General features: G+C 43.3%; 1 protein-coding gene across 3 annotated transcripts in view; it reads right to left on the reverse strand.

Annotated features, from left to right (window-relative positions):
* PEX11A (peroxisomal biogenesis factor 11 alpha) overlaps positions 1-17,575 on the reverse strand; it is a 33,724-nt gene that overhangs the window by 14,000 nt on the left and 2,149 nt on the right. For 2 of the 3 annotated variants that reach the window (XM_077263497.1, XM_077263496.1), the window contains exons 2-3: positions 15,589-15,668; positions 15,312-15,427 (exon numbers count right to left, since the gene is read on the reverse strand). In XM_077263497.1, the coding sequence (XP_077119612.1) occupies positions 15,312-15,427; positions 15,589-15,656 (184 nt within the window). In that variant the 5' untranslated portion in view covers positions 15,657-15,668. Of the gene's footprint in view, positions 1-15,311; positions 15,428-15,588; positions 15,669-16,094; positions 16,159-17,575 lie in introns of those variants that run through there. The other variant, XM_077263495.1, reaches the window with a different exon arrangement.

A 17,575-nucleotide genomic window follows, 5' to 3' on the forward strand; every position in this document is an offset into this window, starting at 1 on the left:
ATAATTTTAGGATTTCGAGTTCTAGAGCTTCTTGTTGTTGGGGAGAAGACCTCAGTGGAGTTACTACATAATGTCGGGGGGGTAGGGAAAAAAATTCTATTTGAAGTCCTGCGTTTATCAGGTTTAGTATCCAGGGACTGGTAGTGATTTTTTTCCCAGGCCGGGAGGAATTGAGACAACCTCCCTCCCACCCTGGGGGAGATGTCACTTAGGGGGGGGGGGGGGGGGGTTCTTATCTCGTGGGGAACTACCGAAGAGGAAACCTCTTTCTCTTCTTTTCCCATCATCCTAGCGGTTTTGTTCTCTTGGCGGTCTTCTCCTAAAGAATTTCCTACTCCGAAAGGGCCGTTTATTGAAAGTTTGAGGTAGGATGGGGAACCCCTTCTTTTTATCACCTGCTTTTTGCAGGATATCGTCTAGAGTCTCTCCAAAGAGAAACTTGCCCTCACACGGGATAGAACACAGTTTGTGTTTAGTTTGTAAATCTCCTGGCCAGCTTTTAAGCCACAGGGTTCTGCGTGCAGCATTCGAGAGGGCTGCAGATTTAGACGTTAATTTAATCGAATCGGCAGACGAATCGGCTAAAAATGCCGCGGCACCTCTAATCATGGGAATAGAGTCTAACACCTTATTTCTGGGTACCCCATCCCTCAGCTGTTTCTCTAAGTTGTCAATCCAGATCATAAGGGAGCGTGACGTGCAAGCCGCTGCTATGGCCGGTCTCAAGCATCCCCCTGACGACTCCCAGGCACCTTTGAGAAAGGTGTCGGCTCTCTTGTCAAGAGGATCTTTTAGGGTTCCCATATCTTCAAATGGTAACGCGTATCTTTTTGAGGCTTTAGCTACCGCCACGTCGAGTTTGGGAGCCTTATCCCATGAAGAGGAAGCTTCCTCTTCAAATGGATATTTTCTTTTAATAGAGGGAACTGATGCATTTTTCCTCTCTGGTTTTTCTCACTCTCTTTTGATTAAGGTTTGTATATTTTCATTTAGGGGAAAAACTTTCCGCTTTTTTTGGCATAGTCCTCCGAACATGACATCCTGAACGGTTTTGTCAGGACGAGGGTCCAATACCCCCATTGTCGACCTCACCGCTTTAACAAGGCCGTCAACCTCATCTAAGGGAAAACAATGACGACCTCCCCTTTCGTCATCTGAAGAAGAGAAGGAGGAGTCCTGTGTATCTGAGTTTACGATATCAGAGCTGGAGGAATCAGAGTTCCTATAGGGAATAGGTTTTTCCTTACTGACTTTCTTTTCTCCTTTAAGGGTTTTAAACACAGATTCCACCTCTGTTTTGATTACGGACCGTAACTCAGAGGCAAAGTTTGGAGTCTCCTCGCAGAGGACTTGACCAATACACGAATCACATAACTTTTTATCCCAAGATTGCGGTAATTCTATATCGCATAATGGGCAGGTTCTGTGCTTTGTTTTTGCCGTTCTCTTCCTTGCCTAGGATAAAGGAGAAGAGGGACCCCAATTACAAACAAATGAGCTTTCACGAAGATCACTCACCAATCAGACGCAGCCACAGGTACCGGTTCTGGAGGAGGGGTAGGATCTTGAAGTGAGAGATCCGTAGATGGTAGCTGATTCACCACACTGGAACTCTTGCTACGTTGCGTGGAATGGCTACCAGACCGAGAACTCCGGGTGCCCGTAGAGGTTCGCTTCTTTTGCGCGTCCGGTTTCGGTCGTTGATGGTGGCGCTGCTGCGGTGGCGGCGGCTGGAGCTGCTGATCGCTGTCTTCCATGGCTCTATTACCTTGGGACGGCATGCAGCAAGGAGTCTCCTATGCGCACCATCTTTTAAGCAGAGCGCTTCTTAATAGCCCCTCCTCTGTGGCTGCGTCAAGGAGGAAGCGTCCCCTTTTTTTTTCCCGACATGCTACTGCGCATGCGCGCGCAGTCAGGGACCCGGAAATGAAGTAATCCAGTTCCGGGGCAGCGCCATCTTGGTACACCTTAGTTACAGCGCTGCCCCCGAACCGGAAGTCGTCACATCACCTCCGGTGCGGCGCCATTTTGGAAACGCCGGCGTCCTGAGTGCGGCCGAGTGTCGGGAGCCCCAGCCTCCTATCCGGAGTGGCGGCTACACTTCCCCCCGCTCACGCTGACGGCCCGTCGGTCGCAGCCGTGGCGGCTTCGGACACCGCACCAGCCGTGGCAGGGGCCTCCCCGCTGCCAGGACTCGGACTGGCCGGCTCCGGATTCCAGGCTTCTTCACGGTTCCAGCTTCTCAGGTACCGTCCAGAAGGTTCCCCGTCAGAGACAGGAAACCAAACTGATGCAGGGGAGAGGTACCGCCCTTTTATCCTGTAGGTTTCCTGTCCCTGAAGGGCGGATCCCCTCTCTCTGGTGTGCTGTCATGGGCGACTGAGAAATAGATCACTCTGTTTGTAATGACTTTATATATGAATTTCACTTTTTGTATTTAAGAACTGAAATAAATAACTTTTTGATGATATACAGATGCTTCTCACAAAATTAGAATATGGTCTCCCAGGCTGTAATAGGATTTTTGTTTTGTATTTGTAACAATTAAAAGGGGGCCTTCTAGTCAAGCACATCGGAGAAAAAAAAAAAAAAATTTCTTCATGTATTTAGTGTGGAGAATATTTGCAAAAAGATTTAGATCAATTCGCAATATTTAAAAAGTTAAAGCACCTTATAGTGAGTGCCTCTCCGATGTGTGCAGTCTTTAGTATTTTGTCCCTTAGTAATCACCTCACACTGATCGGAGATCTAATAGATGAAAATATATTTAGCAGATTGTCTTACTGGGCTGTACATAGAGGTGGACATAGAAACGCTGTCTCTTTAAATCTGCCACAGGTTTATTGAGGTACTGCATAATCCAGTGTAGCGTAAGCAAAATAAACATAGCCTTTCTGGCCTGACAGGAAAACAAAACATAATCAATGGCACAGTCCATGTTGCTGCGGAGATCTTGTCTTCAGAGACATCAAACACTGAATGAGCCAGAAGGCTGTGTATTTATCCTCTGGACTCCACCCTGGGGTGGAGATACAGTGAACAGCCTCCCACCCACTCTACAGCTATCTACTAAACCTGGCCCTTAAACATCACCAATTAACCCCTCTCAGCACTTAGTGTGCAGGAGCGTTTTCCTAGGTCCGTATCACTGAAGCTAACAACCTCAGTAATACACATCTTCCTCCAGTACTTTGCCAGTGACTGTCACAATACACATGGGAAAATAAGTATTTGATACACTGTCTATTTTGCAAGTTTTCCCTCCTACAAAGAATGGAGAGGGCTATAATTTTTATCGTAGGTACACTTCAACTGTGAGACAATCTAAAAAAAAAAAAAAAAAAAAAAAAAAAACCAATCTAGAAAATCACATTGTAGGATTTTTACATATTTCGTGTAGTAAAATAGTACGGTAATTAAGTATTTGAGCTAACTATGAACAAACCTTACAGGATGCCCAGGGGTATGCCAAATTAAAAACAGATATTGGTACTCAGGAGTGACTATGTCTGTTAGATCCCAAAGGGTCCATCACTGGGCACATTGTGGCGACAGCCCAGATGGGCAAGTGAGCTGTTATGGACATATACACTTGCTTCCTAGCCTAGGCTGGAGCAGACCTGGGTTGCCCAGGGAGACTCCCAGAATGCGGGCAAAGGATCTTAAATCTGTTATGAAAACCGCCTCACAGTCAGAATGTTCTAGCTGTCAATAGCAATCAGAGCTAAGCTTTCACTTTATCTCAGCAGCTTCAATGCTGAAAGTTGTACTCTGGTTGTTATAGGCAATTTGTCTTAAATGTCAAGTTGAGTGGACGCTAACAAAGTTATTTGTAAATTTTAGAAGTTTCAAAAATTTGTGTAAATGGATAAAAAAGGGTGGAGAGATTATAAAGCACATCCATATTCTGAAAAACGGATATTTTGAGGCTACCAACACAAGAGTGAACAGGATTCATAGTTTAGTGCGAGTTGCAGCGGCGCTAAGGTATAGAGTGTCTTGTATTGCTGCAGATTTAGACAACAACCATTTTATTGTCGGGGTATAGATATATAATTCTGCATAAATCCACGTACAACGAGACTTAGAGAAACCAGAAGGTGAATCTAATGGGAATAACATGTGGAAATACGCAAAGTGTAGAGGTATACAGTAAGATTGCACTTAGCCCGTGATAGCGTCTTGCTGTATTGGGCAAGACCCTGAGGGAGTAGTCTCCTAAGAGAATAGGTATATATAATTCAGTATAAATATACTAGGAGAGTATAAATAAGCTGCTAGTACAGACCATAAATAGCAATAAGTAACAACATGACTAAATGGTGGCCACCTAGTATTAATCAAACTTAGATAAATGCCTACAACAGTGTGATATTAAGTTGCACCGTATACATAAGACAATGATAAATGGGTCTTATCAAATAAGTCCCTAAGAGTTCACAGTCTGGGTAAACGAGTACGTAATCCTTATTAGGTGGAGGTATCTCAGAGTCTGGTGGAAGACTTAAAATGTCATAGAAAAAACATGTTTAAAAGAGAAAAAGATGAGAGAAGCAGCCCCAGCCGGTAGCAATGCTTCAGTTGATGAGGTAGTGCGGCGTTCTACAGACAGATTAACCGGGTCGGAAATCTGCTGTGCAACGCCGGCTGTTACCTTCGTTGGAGCTCTTGTCTTGCGTGAGACCGCTGTTCCTTCCTCGGTGATGCAGGCGGTGGAGATGTCCGGCGTCCTGTGTTGCTTGGTGAGTCCCGGCTTCTGGCTGTGTTAATATACCAAAAAAAAAAAAAAAAGAAACGTAGCCAGCTCACCAGTAACCACCGCAGGTGCACGGTTGCGGGAAGACGAGTAGATCATCAGAAAATGAAAAAAAAGTTGAGTTCCAGCTCCTTAAAATTTTAGTCTTTAATGATATCCAAATTGTAAAATTCACATGAACAAGGTGTAAAGCTCCCTCCGGTGGGTGCCCTAAAGCATGAGAAGCTTCTGGCTGTGTTCACTGCTTCCTCGCGGTACGCGATGAACGGAGCAGGACCTGCCGTGACGTAATCGGTCACGTGGAGCCGCGGGATAGTCTGGAGTTGAGCACTGATTAAGTACGGATCGCAAAAAGGACCAATATCCTACGCGTTTTGGAAAGAGCGCTTTCCTTCATCAGGGATTCATAGTTTGCAAGCACGTTGGCAAAAAAGCTAAGAACTTTGAAAAATATCGAGTTGCCCGTTTTGAGAGAATTTGGTTACTGTATTCTGAATTTTTTCAGTGTTTTAGTCAATTGCATCACTCGTAATATGCAAAACTTGCAAAAAGAATGTAAAATTCTCTCAGACGCCACATTGAAGTGTAGGAATTAAAATGAACGTCAAGTGCTGCTCTAACCATGTTTATATTGTTTCCTCGTCAATTATTGACAAGGCATTTGAAATCAACCATCATATTCGGTTTTATTTTTCAACTATTACTCCTTTTTAACATATTTATTAATGACCTTGTAGGGGGCATACAGAGTAGAATTTCAATATTTGCAGATGACACTAAACTCTGCAGGGTAATCAATACAGAGAAGGACAATTTTATATTACAAGATGATTTATGTAAACTAGAAGCTTGGGCTGATAAATGGCAAATGAGTGTCAGGACTCTGAACATTTTTTTATTACCTTTTGTGCATTACTGCCCTTTTCCAAGATGGCGTCTTTGATCTCATGTGCACTGTGTCTTCCTGCTATAAAACTCCACCCCAGCCTTCAGTCTTTGCTAGAGTATTCTGCCTTGCATCCAGCTCCTGACCTCTGGTGACTCCCTGGCTATATACCTGCTCCTGTGAACCTGTGGGGTTATCCTGCTACTCTGCTCTGAGCTCCTGCTGCATACACCAGTTCCAGTAATCCTCCTTCATCTGCTGCTCGTGTTTACTTCCATCTGCATTTGCTGGACATGTAAGCTGTTGCTGCTCTGCAAGAACCTGAGACTATTACCCAGACCTCCCTGGTTGAGCTAAGATATTATTTGAACTGCCTTATAAGCATATCTATCTGTGTTGTGGACTAAGCAAGAACTTATTCGTGTCAAGTATCCTCAAGAATAATTGTGCTTCATAGACTTTCTGCGTGATTGCATTTTCCTCCGAAGTTTCCTATAGACTGCTGAGCTGCATTTAATATTTACACCAAGTGTTGTGGACTTGAGTTTCTCTCTGGACCTGTTTGAATCACCGTGTTATAATATAGACTTTACCACTTATAAAACTGTGTCCTGTAGTTGTCTTGTTCCACGCAAAGAGTCTCCTGAGTTATCCCCTATAATTATTACAATGAGCTTTAATGGGGATAAATGTAAGGTCATGCACTTGGGTAGAAGTAATAAGATGTAAAACTATGTGCTTAATTCTAAAACTCTGGGCAAAACTGTCACTGAAAGAGATCTGGGTGTATGGGTGGATGACAAACTCACATTTAGTGGCCAGTGTCAGGCAGATGCTACAAAGGCAAATAAAATAATGGGATGCGTTAAAAGAGGCATAGATGCTCATGAGGAGAACATAATTTTACCTCTATACAAGTCACTAGTGCGACCACACTTAGAATACTGTGTACAGTTCTGGTCTCCGGTGTATAAGAAAGACATAGCTGAACTAGGGCGGGTGCAGAGAAAAGCGACCAAGGTTATTAGAGGACTGAGGGGTCTGCAATACCAAGATAGGTTATTACACTTGGGGCTATTTAGTTTGGAAAAACGACGGCTAAGGGGTGATCTTATTTTAATGTATAAATGTATGAGGGGACAGTACAAAGACCTTTCTGATGATCTTTTTAATCATAGACCTGAGACGGGGACAAGGGGGCATCCTCTACGTCTGGAGCAAAGAAGGTTTAAGCATAATCACAGACGCGGATTCTTTACTGTAAGAGCAGTGAGACTATGGAACTCTCTGCCGTATGATGTTGTAATGAGTGAGTCATTACTTAAATTTAAGAGGGGACTGGATGACTTTCTGGAAAACTATAATGTTACAGGATATATAGACTAGATTTCTTGACAGGGCGTTGATCCAGGGAACTAGTCTGATTGCCATATGTGGAGTTGGGAAGGAATTTTTTTCCCCAATGTGGAGCTTACTCTTTGCCACATGGGTTTTTTCTTTTGCCTTCCTCTGGATCAACATGTTAGTGAAAGTTAGGTTAGGATATGGGTTGAACTAGATGGACTTAAAGTCTTCCTTCAACCTTAAAAACTATGTTACTATTAATTAGGTGTTGGACAAGAAGACCCAAATTTATTTTGAGTATTTGCCTATAAACACTTATTACACTTGCATTTAAAATATATGTACCATATTTTTCAGACTATAAGACACACTTTTTTCCCCAAATTTTTTTTGGGGAAACACCGGATTACGTACCGGTAATGCTCTTTTATAGAGCCACGACAGCACCCACTGAGAGAGGGGATCCGCCCCTAGGAACAGGAAACCCTACGGAGAGATAAAAGGGGCGGTCCCCCTCGCTCCCACAGTTTGGGTTACAGAGATTGCGAGGAACCGCCCACAAGTTTTAGTAGGTCATTCTATATTAACATTTCATCTTTGACTTAATCACGTATATTTACAAGAACCAATCACCCTTATCAGTGCTCATATGCAAACTAATATATAAGGGAGGGAAGTGAAGGGGTGCTGTCGTGGCTCTATAAAAGAGCATTACCGGTACGTAATCCGGTGTTTTCTCTTCGCCACGACAGCACCCACTGAGAGACTTTCAGAGACAGCTATTTGGGGGGGATTATCGTGTTAAGAACTGATCTACCGAAACACAAATCAGTGGAAGCAGATAGATCTAATCTATAGTGACTATAGAAGGTAATAGGCGAAGACCAGGTTGCGGCCTTACATATGAGTTCTATTGGAACCTCTGCTCGCTCTGCCCAGGATGATGCTATTGCCCGGGTTGAGTGTGCCTTTACAGTCTCGGGTGGATCTTCCCCTTTAGATGAATAGGCCAGGTATATCGCCTCCCGAATCCATCGAGATAATGTGCCTTTTGTGACACCAGCTCCTTTCCTTTGACCCTGGAAGGAAACAAAGAGAGCCCTGCTCTTCCTCCAGGTGCTAGTCCTGTCTAAGTAAGTCATTACAGCCCTTTTCACATCTAAGGTATGGTATTTCTCCTCTTCCTGATTTGTAGGATTATCATAAAAAGTAGGAAGAAGAATTTCTTGAGATCTATGAAATTTAGTACATCTCTTAGGTAGGTAGGAAGGGTCTGTTTTCAGGACGATTCTATCTGGAAATATTGACAGAAAGGGAGGATCTACTGATAGTGCCTGTATGTCACTTACCCTTCTTGCCGATACTAATGCGACAAGAAGAGTAGTTTTGAGAGTAACGTGTTTAATGTGAGCTGAGTGTAGTGGCTCAAATGGGTGACCTGTCAAGGCCTCAAGGACTAGATTAACATCCCAAGGCGGTATGCGGGGAATCTGAACTGGTTCTGACCTCTGGCAGGCTGAAATAAATCTAGTTATCCACCTATCACCCGCTACATTGTGACTATACAATGCCCCTAGAGCAGAGACTTGTACTTTTAAGGTATTAACTGAAAGACCTAAGTCACGTCCTTTCTGGAGAAATTCTAAAATGTTAAGTATAGGAATTTCGTTTGACAAGGCCAATGGATAAAGACTTAGAAACTTCCTCCATACTCTTACATATATAGAAGTAGTGGATCTTTTCCTACTTAATAATAGAGTATTAATTACTTGATCAGAGAAACCCCTTAATTTCAGCAATTGCCTCTCAAATTCCAGGCTGTCAACCGTAGACCCTTCACATGAGGGTGGTTGAATGGCCCCTGGAAAAGAAGATCCTGATCCTCTGGGAGAATCCATGGATCTGAAATGGACATAGCTCTGAGCAGGGAGAACCATGGTCTCTTTGGCCAAAATGGGGCAATCAGGATTATATTGGCTTTGTCCTCTCTTATCTTCCTGATTACTGTTGGTAGAAGTATCAGAGGAGGAAAGGCATACGCTTTCTGAAATGTCCAGGGTACCTGGAGAGCATCGAGAAAATCGGGTTTGTCGGATTGGAACATTGAAGCGAACTTTTTTAATTGCCTGTTGTCTCTTGTAGCGAAGAGATCTACCTCTGGTAAGCCCCATTTTACGGTTATCATTTTGAAGATTCGATGATTTAAAACCCACTCCCCTTGGTGGAGGGTATGGCGACTGAGGAAGTCCGCTTTTGAATTGTTCACTCCTCTGACATGTAGTGCTGATAGAGACAGTAGATGTTTCTCGGCTATAGTTAGGATGTCTTCGGCTATAGACATGAGTGTTCCTGATCTTGTTCCTCCTTGATGATTGATATACGCTACTGATGTCATGTTGTCTGACAGAATCCTTGTATGTGTTCCGTGTAGCTGCGGAAGGAATTCACAAAGAGCGTGATGGATAGCTTTCAGCTCTCTTATATTAGACGAGTCGTCTGACTCCGTAACCGACCATAGACCTTGGGCTACCTGATCTCTCATATGTGCTCCCCAACCACTAGGACTGGCATCCGTGAATATTGTGTTTGAAGGTTTAACTACCCAGGGGACCCCACTAACCAAGTGATCTGGTTCTAGCCACCAGGATAGGGATTTAATTACATCTTCAGAAAGGGAAATTTTACCGTCTAGATGACCTTGTAATTTTATTTCCTCATGTAAAATTGCATATTGTAAACACCTTGAATGAAATTGGGCCCATGGTACTGCTGGGATACATGACGTGAAGGAGCCAAGGAGGGACATGCCTTGTCTTAAAGATATTAGAGGTTTATCTATTACCGACTGTACCTTATTTCTTATTGTCAATTGCTTGGATTGTGGTAAAAAACATTTTTGGCTTATGGAGTCTATTATAATCCCCAAGAATGTTTGTCGAGTAGTTGGAAGAAGTCTAGACTTTTCCCAATTCACCAACCACCCTAGCCTCTGCAGGGACGAGACCATATTACACAATCGTTGGTGACATTGTGACGGGGAGCTTCCTACCACTAAAAGATCATCAAGGTACGGAATTATGAGGGTATCTTTTACTCTTAGGTATGACATTACTTCCGACATTAACTTAGTGAATACCCTTGGAGCTATTGATAGTCCAAAGGGCATTGCTGTATACTGAAAGTGTCGTATACGTCCATTCAACACAATCGCCACGCGGAGATATTGTTGATGTTCTATAAAAATTGGCAGATGGTAATACGCATCTTTTAGGTCGAGTACCGTCATAAAACAATGGGGAGACAACAGTTTTATGGTGGATCGGATAGACTCCATTTTAAAGGTTTGATTCTGCAAAAAGGTGTTCAATTTTTTAAGGTTCAATATGGTTCTGAAAGATCCATCTGGCTTTGGGATTAAAAATAGAGGGGAATAGAACCCCTTTTTTTGCTGAAGAAATGGAACTTCCACCAAAACCCCTTTGGCTAGAAGGTTCAATACCTCCTGCTCCAAAGCCTCCTGCTGTAACTGGGTTTTTAAAGAAGTCAATAGAAATGAGTCCGGCGGGACTCGGGAAAATTTTAATTTTAGGCCGAAGGTGATGATACTATTTGCCCAAATGTTCGAGGTTATTTTCTGCCATTGATCTGAGAAGGAAGACAATCTACCTCCGACAGGCAGATCTGTTCTAACGGGGTTTTTCCTCAGTTTTGTAAGGGCGCTTCCCAAAAAGTGCTCCTCTCTGTCTGGTGTCTCTAGTGGCCCAGCGATCTTGGCTCTTGAAATCCTTCCTCTTGTTAAACATGGGCTTTCGGAACGCCCTCCTATAAGATGGAAGGTAATTATTATTAGGGAAGCCCTTTTTCCTCTCCCCTGCTTTAGTCAGGATCTCGTCCAGCTTAGTACCAAATAGGTACTCACCCTGACATGGAAGACCACACAATTTGGATTTTGTCTGGGGATCGCCTTTCCAGCCCTTAAGCCACAGGGCTCTACGTGCTGCATTAGTCAGCCCCGCCGACTTGGCCGCTAATCGTATTGAGTCAGCAGATGAGTCTGCCAGGAAGGCTGTAGCACCCCTAATTAAAGGTATAGAGGCTCTCAACTTGTCTCTAGAGAGACCGTTTTTAAGTCCTTCTTCCAAGTCATTTAGCCAGACTAGCATGGACCTAGCGGTGCATGTAGCTGACACAGCCGGTTTTAGGGCTCCCGCACAAGATTCCCACGCTCTTTTAAGGAGAGAGTCGGCTTTGCGGTCCAAAGGATCTTGTAGTGAACCTGAATCCTCCACAGGTAGCAGGGATTTTTTAGATGTGGAAGCCACTGCTGCGTCTACTTTTGGGGCTTTTGACCAGGTTGAGAATTCCTCATCATTAAAGGGATAACGTCTCTTTGAAGATGGTGGTAGTCCCCTCTGCCCCTGGCTTTCCCACTCTTTTTTAATTAAATTTTTAACTGCTGCTATCACCGGAAAGGAGGGTCTTTTCCTTTCGGACAGCCCAGCGAACATTATGTCCTGCTGTGTTTTAGGGGTCTTAGAATCCTCAATGCCCATAGTGTTACGGACAGACTTCACCAGGTTATCTATACTGTCGGTGGGGAAGCACGTATCTTGATCCTCATCCGAGGAAACATAATCCCTAGAAACATCCGAATCTGCATCCTCTAATTCGGAAGATTGGTCAGATATGGGTGAAACATACTCTCTTGTCCCCTTAGGACGCGTTTCTTTTCCCGAACTATGCAGGGCTTGTAGTTCTTCTCTAATCAACACTCTAATGTCCTCAGATTTAACAGAGGCCTCTTCCCGTAAGGTGGAATCAATGCATGGTTTACAAAGTTTCTTTGTGTAACTATCCGGAAGGGGCTGAAGACATATCGCACACTGTTTGTGTTTCGTTTTTTCAGTACATTTTGCCTAGAGTGTTAGAGAAGAGGGGACAGCAATCAGCTTAATAGGGTAGATGTACACTCACCCCAGTGAAGCGTCTGTGAAGGTACCGGCTGACGGGGAGGAGACTGCAGAGGCTTGCTCTTTTTAGAAGATCCACTCCGCTTGGAGCGGCTGCTGCTGCTGGCATGGCTGCGAGGAGTAGTTGCGGTGGCCTCAATAGAAGACATCGCAGGGTCCTGTGCCGAATCCATATTGGACGCCGGAGCGTTACCGCCGGCGTCCTTTTCACATGGGGGCCGCCATCTTCTTCCTGTTGAACCCGGAAGTGCTAATCACTTCCGGGTCGCGGCCATATTTCATATGCCCGCGCTGTCACCGGCACCAGCGCCGGCGCCGTCTCCTCCCTCTCCTCGGAAGCTTTTCAGCCTATACTTCCGGGGGACATACCGGGGCTCCACGCCGTATAAGCGCTCGCCGAGGACGGCGCAGCGTTCCCCATTACAGCGCTAACTCCCCGCAGACGTGCCGGATGATTTTCTGTGAGCCAGCACTCTCCAGCCCTGGCCTCACAGCGTCTGCCAGCAGAGGGGGGAAGCTGACACCAGGACCCCCGACGCTGCTTCCAGCTCTGGAGCCCTTGCCGTCCTCACAGGTAAACTGCGCAAGCGGCATCCAGGCTAGGCATCCTCTTCTCCGTGGATTTCCCATAGGAACAGGAAACCAAACTGTGGGAGCGAGGGGGACCGCCCCTTTTATCTCTCCGTAGGGTTTCCTGTTCCTAGGGGCGGATCCCCTCTCTCAGTGGGTGCTGTCGTGGCGAAGAGAAAAATGGGGGTGCATCTTATTGGCCAGATGCACTTACCAGGTGACACATCCCAGGCTGATGCGCAGCATTTTCGCAGATGATCAGTGGTGTGGGGGCTCAGCCAACGATTTGTGAAAGGCCGGGCCCCCGCACTTCCATTGATGTAAAGAAATGGTCTCCAAGAAAATAGCCGCTGGACGCGGCGCATGTGCAGAATGAGATCTTGGGAGACGAGATCCTGGGATGGATGTGTGGGGGCTCCGGTATTTCCACAAATGCCGGCGGAGCCCCCGCACCACCGATCATCTGCGAAACTGCAGTGCATCAGCCTGGGATGGATGTGTGGGGGCTTTCCCAAAATGGCGGAGCTCCCGCACCACCGAACCTGCTGCACCAGCCTGGGATGAGCCAGACCACCGGGCACCTCCTGTGAACCCGCTCCACCAGCGCCCCCTATCACACCCTACCCCCCAGGTATGAATAATTTGGACTGTAAGACGGACCCTCATTTGACGCATTAATTTTTTTCCCTATTTTTCTTCTGAAAATTTGGGGTGGGTCTTATGGTGCGGTGCGTTTTATAGTCCGAAAAATTCGGTATATATCAGAATCTGCAATGCACAATTGCATTTTAATGCAAGCAGTTGACGAAGAAAACATGAAGAATCTGGAAATGTTGTAACACTTAATTTCCGGTGACAGAACACGTATGTTGTGTCAAGCGTGTAGTGTGTGAAATAAAAAAGGAGGAAGGCAATATTGAGGAATACAATAAATAGTATGAAACACACTGAGAAATGTACTCCATAATGGAGATTGACACAATCACTGAAGTGTTTTTGAGATAGCAGGAGAAACACGATTCTTTATGAAAAGTATAAATCGAAGATAGGGAGAGCAAAATGTCTTGCGGAAATTTTAAATGTGAATCTGTATGAAGATTAAGCTACTGTTGTGAAAAAAGAATGTGTTGGCCACTTACAAAAAATAATGGACATGAGACTTTGCCATGCGGAAAAAAAAAAAAAAAAACTATCGGTGGAAAAGGTGCTAGAATGTTAACATATACAGTTATTGGTGAACTCACTAGTATTATGGCTTAGCTTTTCGCAGACAGGCAGACTCAGTCAAGGAAATGAGGAAAGAAATATGGATTATATACTATGAAAAAAAATTTCCACTGATGATAAACCGTAACAAGAGAGCTTTCCACGGAGTATAAAGAGCTGGTGCAAGTGGCGTAAAACCGAAGGCACACTAGCAGACTTCCATCACGATAAACCACCCTTTACTGCAAAGGTATTGGAGGTAATAAAGCCAATTTAGGAACAGCGGTCATCGGATGATTTGCTGTAATGTTGTGTTGGAGCAGAAACATAAACTATCAGTGAATCGCTCAACTCAGTTATTTTAACTTTTGCTTCGAAACGTCTTCATTTGGTTGCAAAGATTGTGAACATAACTAAGATTTTGCCAATTTCTGTAACGAGGGATTTATGACAATTCTTAACGTAATGGGCGTGATGGGAATCAGGGCTGTAGAGTCGGTAAGCCAAACCTCTGACTCCGACTCCTCAATTTCCATGACACCGACTCCACAGCCCTAATGGGAATGACTATTGGACAGTAAGCGGAGATGTAAGCGCACACTCGGGACAAGGCTCGTTTAAGTCGCTCAGAGCGGTGTTTGACTCCATTTGGATGAAAGATCTCATTGCAAAAAAGAGTGTAGCTCTGCAGGAATTTGTGGAGCTCGATGAAGGATTAGTTTATGGTCCTGGAATACCATAAGTAAACGTGTCTCTGTGTAATCAGTACGAATAACTAACAAGTTTTTCTTGAAACCACTTTTTCAAATCAGTGGCCACAATATCTCCAGAACCAACTGGTCAATTAACCCAGGCTTGTACACATTTTCAGAATATCCACCTAGTATAGTATGTAAGTGCCTATCTTCTGTACAGAATCAAATAAAAATCTTTTTTTGTAATTTTGACAGGCCTCCAATTGTGGCAAAAAATGATGCTCAATTTTCAACACGATGACATTTTTTTAAATTTAATTTTGCTATTAGACACAGCGACAATCTAATCGTAATCTAATAGTAATCTTGGTTTATTTTTTTATTTTTTACCCGTTTCATACAAGTACAACAGCCGGATAGTGGCCACCGTTCATCACCATTTTCTTTTCCTTGCCCACGTCATGCATTTTTACAGTACTTGTTATACTCTTTTCATGACGTAAAAATTTGTAAGCATACTTCAGACATGTATAAAAATATTGTAAAAAAAAATAACCCCTATCCCAAAAATCCTCAACTTTTTCCATAAAAAAAAAGAAAGAAAAGCATTTGCAAAAATAGCATAAAAATAAGACTAGAAGACCCCCTTGCCTTGATTGCATATCTTGCTCTAGCTCATTGTGTTTTCTGTTTTGCAACACGTTAAACAAAACACACAAAAAAGTATAGGTACATCTTTATGGCATTAGTTTAACAAATGAATGTATTAGGTAGATTGGACAATGAAAAAGGACACAAAGTAGCCAGACAAGTAAACAGCAGGGAAATAATTAGTGGATGCAGGGAAATACACGCAACTAGAGACAGCCAATTCTAGTACTTACATTTGCGGCCAGAACTCATGTTAGATTCCACTCGTTTGAGCTTCTTTACCACTTTCTCTCTGCCAGCCTTATTCTCTAAAACATAACTAAGCAACATGCATGCATACTGAGTAGCTCTGAAATGGAAAAAAATGGAGTGTGATGGAGGTTTCATGAAGGAATAGAATGAGGATTCCTGGCTCTTCTCTTACACTATGGGTGAAATCTTAGGAACTAAATCTAAACGTATGGCAGGGTGCATATGTTACTATAGGGATGATCAAGTTACAAACAGTACCTGAAAAGTCGGTCTCTTCCCTGACTTTGGTTTGTGAACTTCACGAATGACTCCATCATTAGCGACATGCAGAGCGGCTTCTGTAAGTAAGACTTGGCAAATTATTAAAAATAAAACTGCTCCCACAACAACAGGAGTACTTAGAATATGGAAATACATCACAACATGCGTAAATAGCATTTTTTTTTTTTTTTTTTTTTACAGCAAGAAGAGTATAGACTACATTGCATGCCTCACTGACACAAAATGCTGAAGCCGTTCATTAACACATCATATCATAAAATAGCACCTAGAAGTTGACTGCATTTATGAGCAGCTAAATGTCTAAAATCGGTTAATAAAAAGACTTTACAAAGTGCAGGATAGTAGGACACTTTTTCTAAATAGGCACTACTTTTAATCCATTTAGAATATGTGTTTGTGGTGGTGAAAAAAAATTATATTTATTTAGTGCACAGCTAGTCACAGCCATTGGGTGCGATTTTGTCCCATTCTTCCACAGAAACATTTCAAATCCTCAAGGTTCCTTGGGCTCCTAAGAACGCAGAGCTTTAGTTCCTTCCATAAATTCGCTTTTGGATTCAGGTCAGGTTACTGGCTGGGCCGTTCTAGCAGCTTTATTTTCTCAATCTGAAATTAATCGAAAATTTCTTTGGCTGTGTGAAATGTCCACCCTTGTTTCATCTTCATCATCCTAGTAGATTTTTTTCAACAATGTCTAGATACATTTGTCTATTCATCCTTCCTTCAAGTATATGAAGCTTGCCAGTTCCATATGCTGATAAACATCCCCACCTCCAAACTTCACTGTAGGTATGCAGTACCTTTTGGCATCAAAAGTGTTCAATTTTGGTCCCATCTGACCAGACTATATTCTCCCAGTATTTAACAGTCTTGTCTACATGTTGTTGAGCAAACTTTAAAGACGCTTGAACACGCTTTTTGTTCCGCAATGGAGTCTTACATGGTGAGCGTGCATACAGGCCATGGAGGTTGAGTGTAGTTACGGTTTTCTTTAAAAACAATAGTACTTGCCGATTCCAGGTCTTTCTGTAGCTCTCCGCAGGTGGTACTTGGCTCTTGGAGAACTCTTCTTATAGTTCTTTTCATTCCTCTGAATGAAATCTTGTGTGGAACACCTACTGTGGCCGGTTTATGGTGAAATTATGTTCTTTGCATTTCCAAATTATGGCCCCAACAATGCTCAATGGAACTTTCAGTAGTGTAGAAATTCTTCTGTAACGAATGCTATCAGTATGTTTTGTAACAATAAGGTTGCTAAAGTCTTGAGACAGCTCACTGGTTTTACCCAACATGAGAGGTTTCTTGTATAGCACCTTGGTAATTAGATATCTTTATAGGCCATCAGTTGAACCAGCTGATATTTTTCACTAAGTGGCAAGATTGCTTTCTAATTACTGATAGATCTGAGCTGGTGTCATGACTTTACTTGGTGTTTTGCACCTCTCTTCAAATGTTCAATACTTTTTTCCTGTGTCACTTCTCATTATTTCACATAACTTAGTTTATGGACATTTATGGTTTGATTTCTTTGCCTGTGTGGATTGGATGTGTTGGTATCGTCATCTGGTGAGAATTTTATGTCAACAGCACCTTTATAAATATATTTACTTAGAAAATTGGCGACGTGTTCAATAATTATTTCACCGCTGTATGTATACACACACTTATAAACCTGATGTTGCTCATCTGTACATGTTCTCTGCGCCACTGCTCACTGCTTCTTCTGACAAAGGGAATCATGAGACCACATGCAGCCAATCAACATCTTTGATCGTCGTCAGCCGTTGTTTTCCATCACTGGTGAAAGCCGTTAGCACAACTATGGGTGGTGCACAAGTAGGGGCCCAATCCGTATCAAGTTATATATAAACTTGGCACACACTACGTGGATGCGATGAAAAAGGATTTAATGAAATGCAGTACATACAGTAACAGTAGACGTTTCGGTCACAGCGACCTTCAT

This window comes from Ranitomeya variabilis, chromosome 5 (genome assembly GCF_051348905.1).
Source record: "Ranitomeya variabilis isolate aRanVar5 chromosome 5, aRanVar5.hap1, whole genome shotgun sequence".
Lineage (NCBI taxonomy): Eukaryota > Metazoa > Chordata > Amphibia > Anura > Dendrobatidae > Ranitomeya > Ranitomeya variabilis.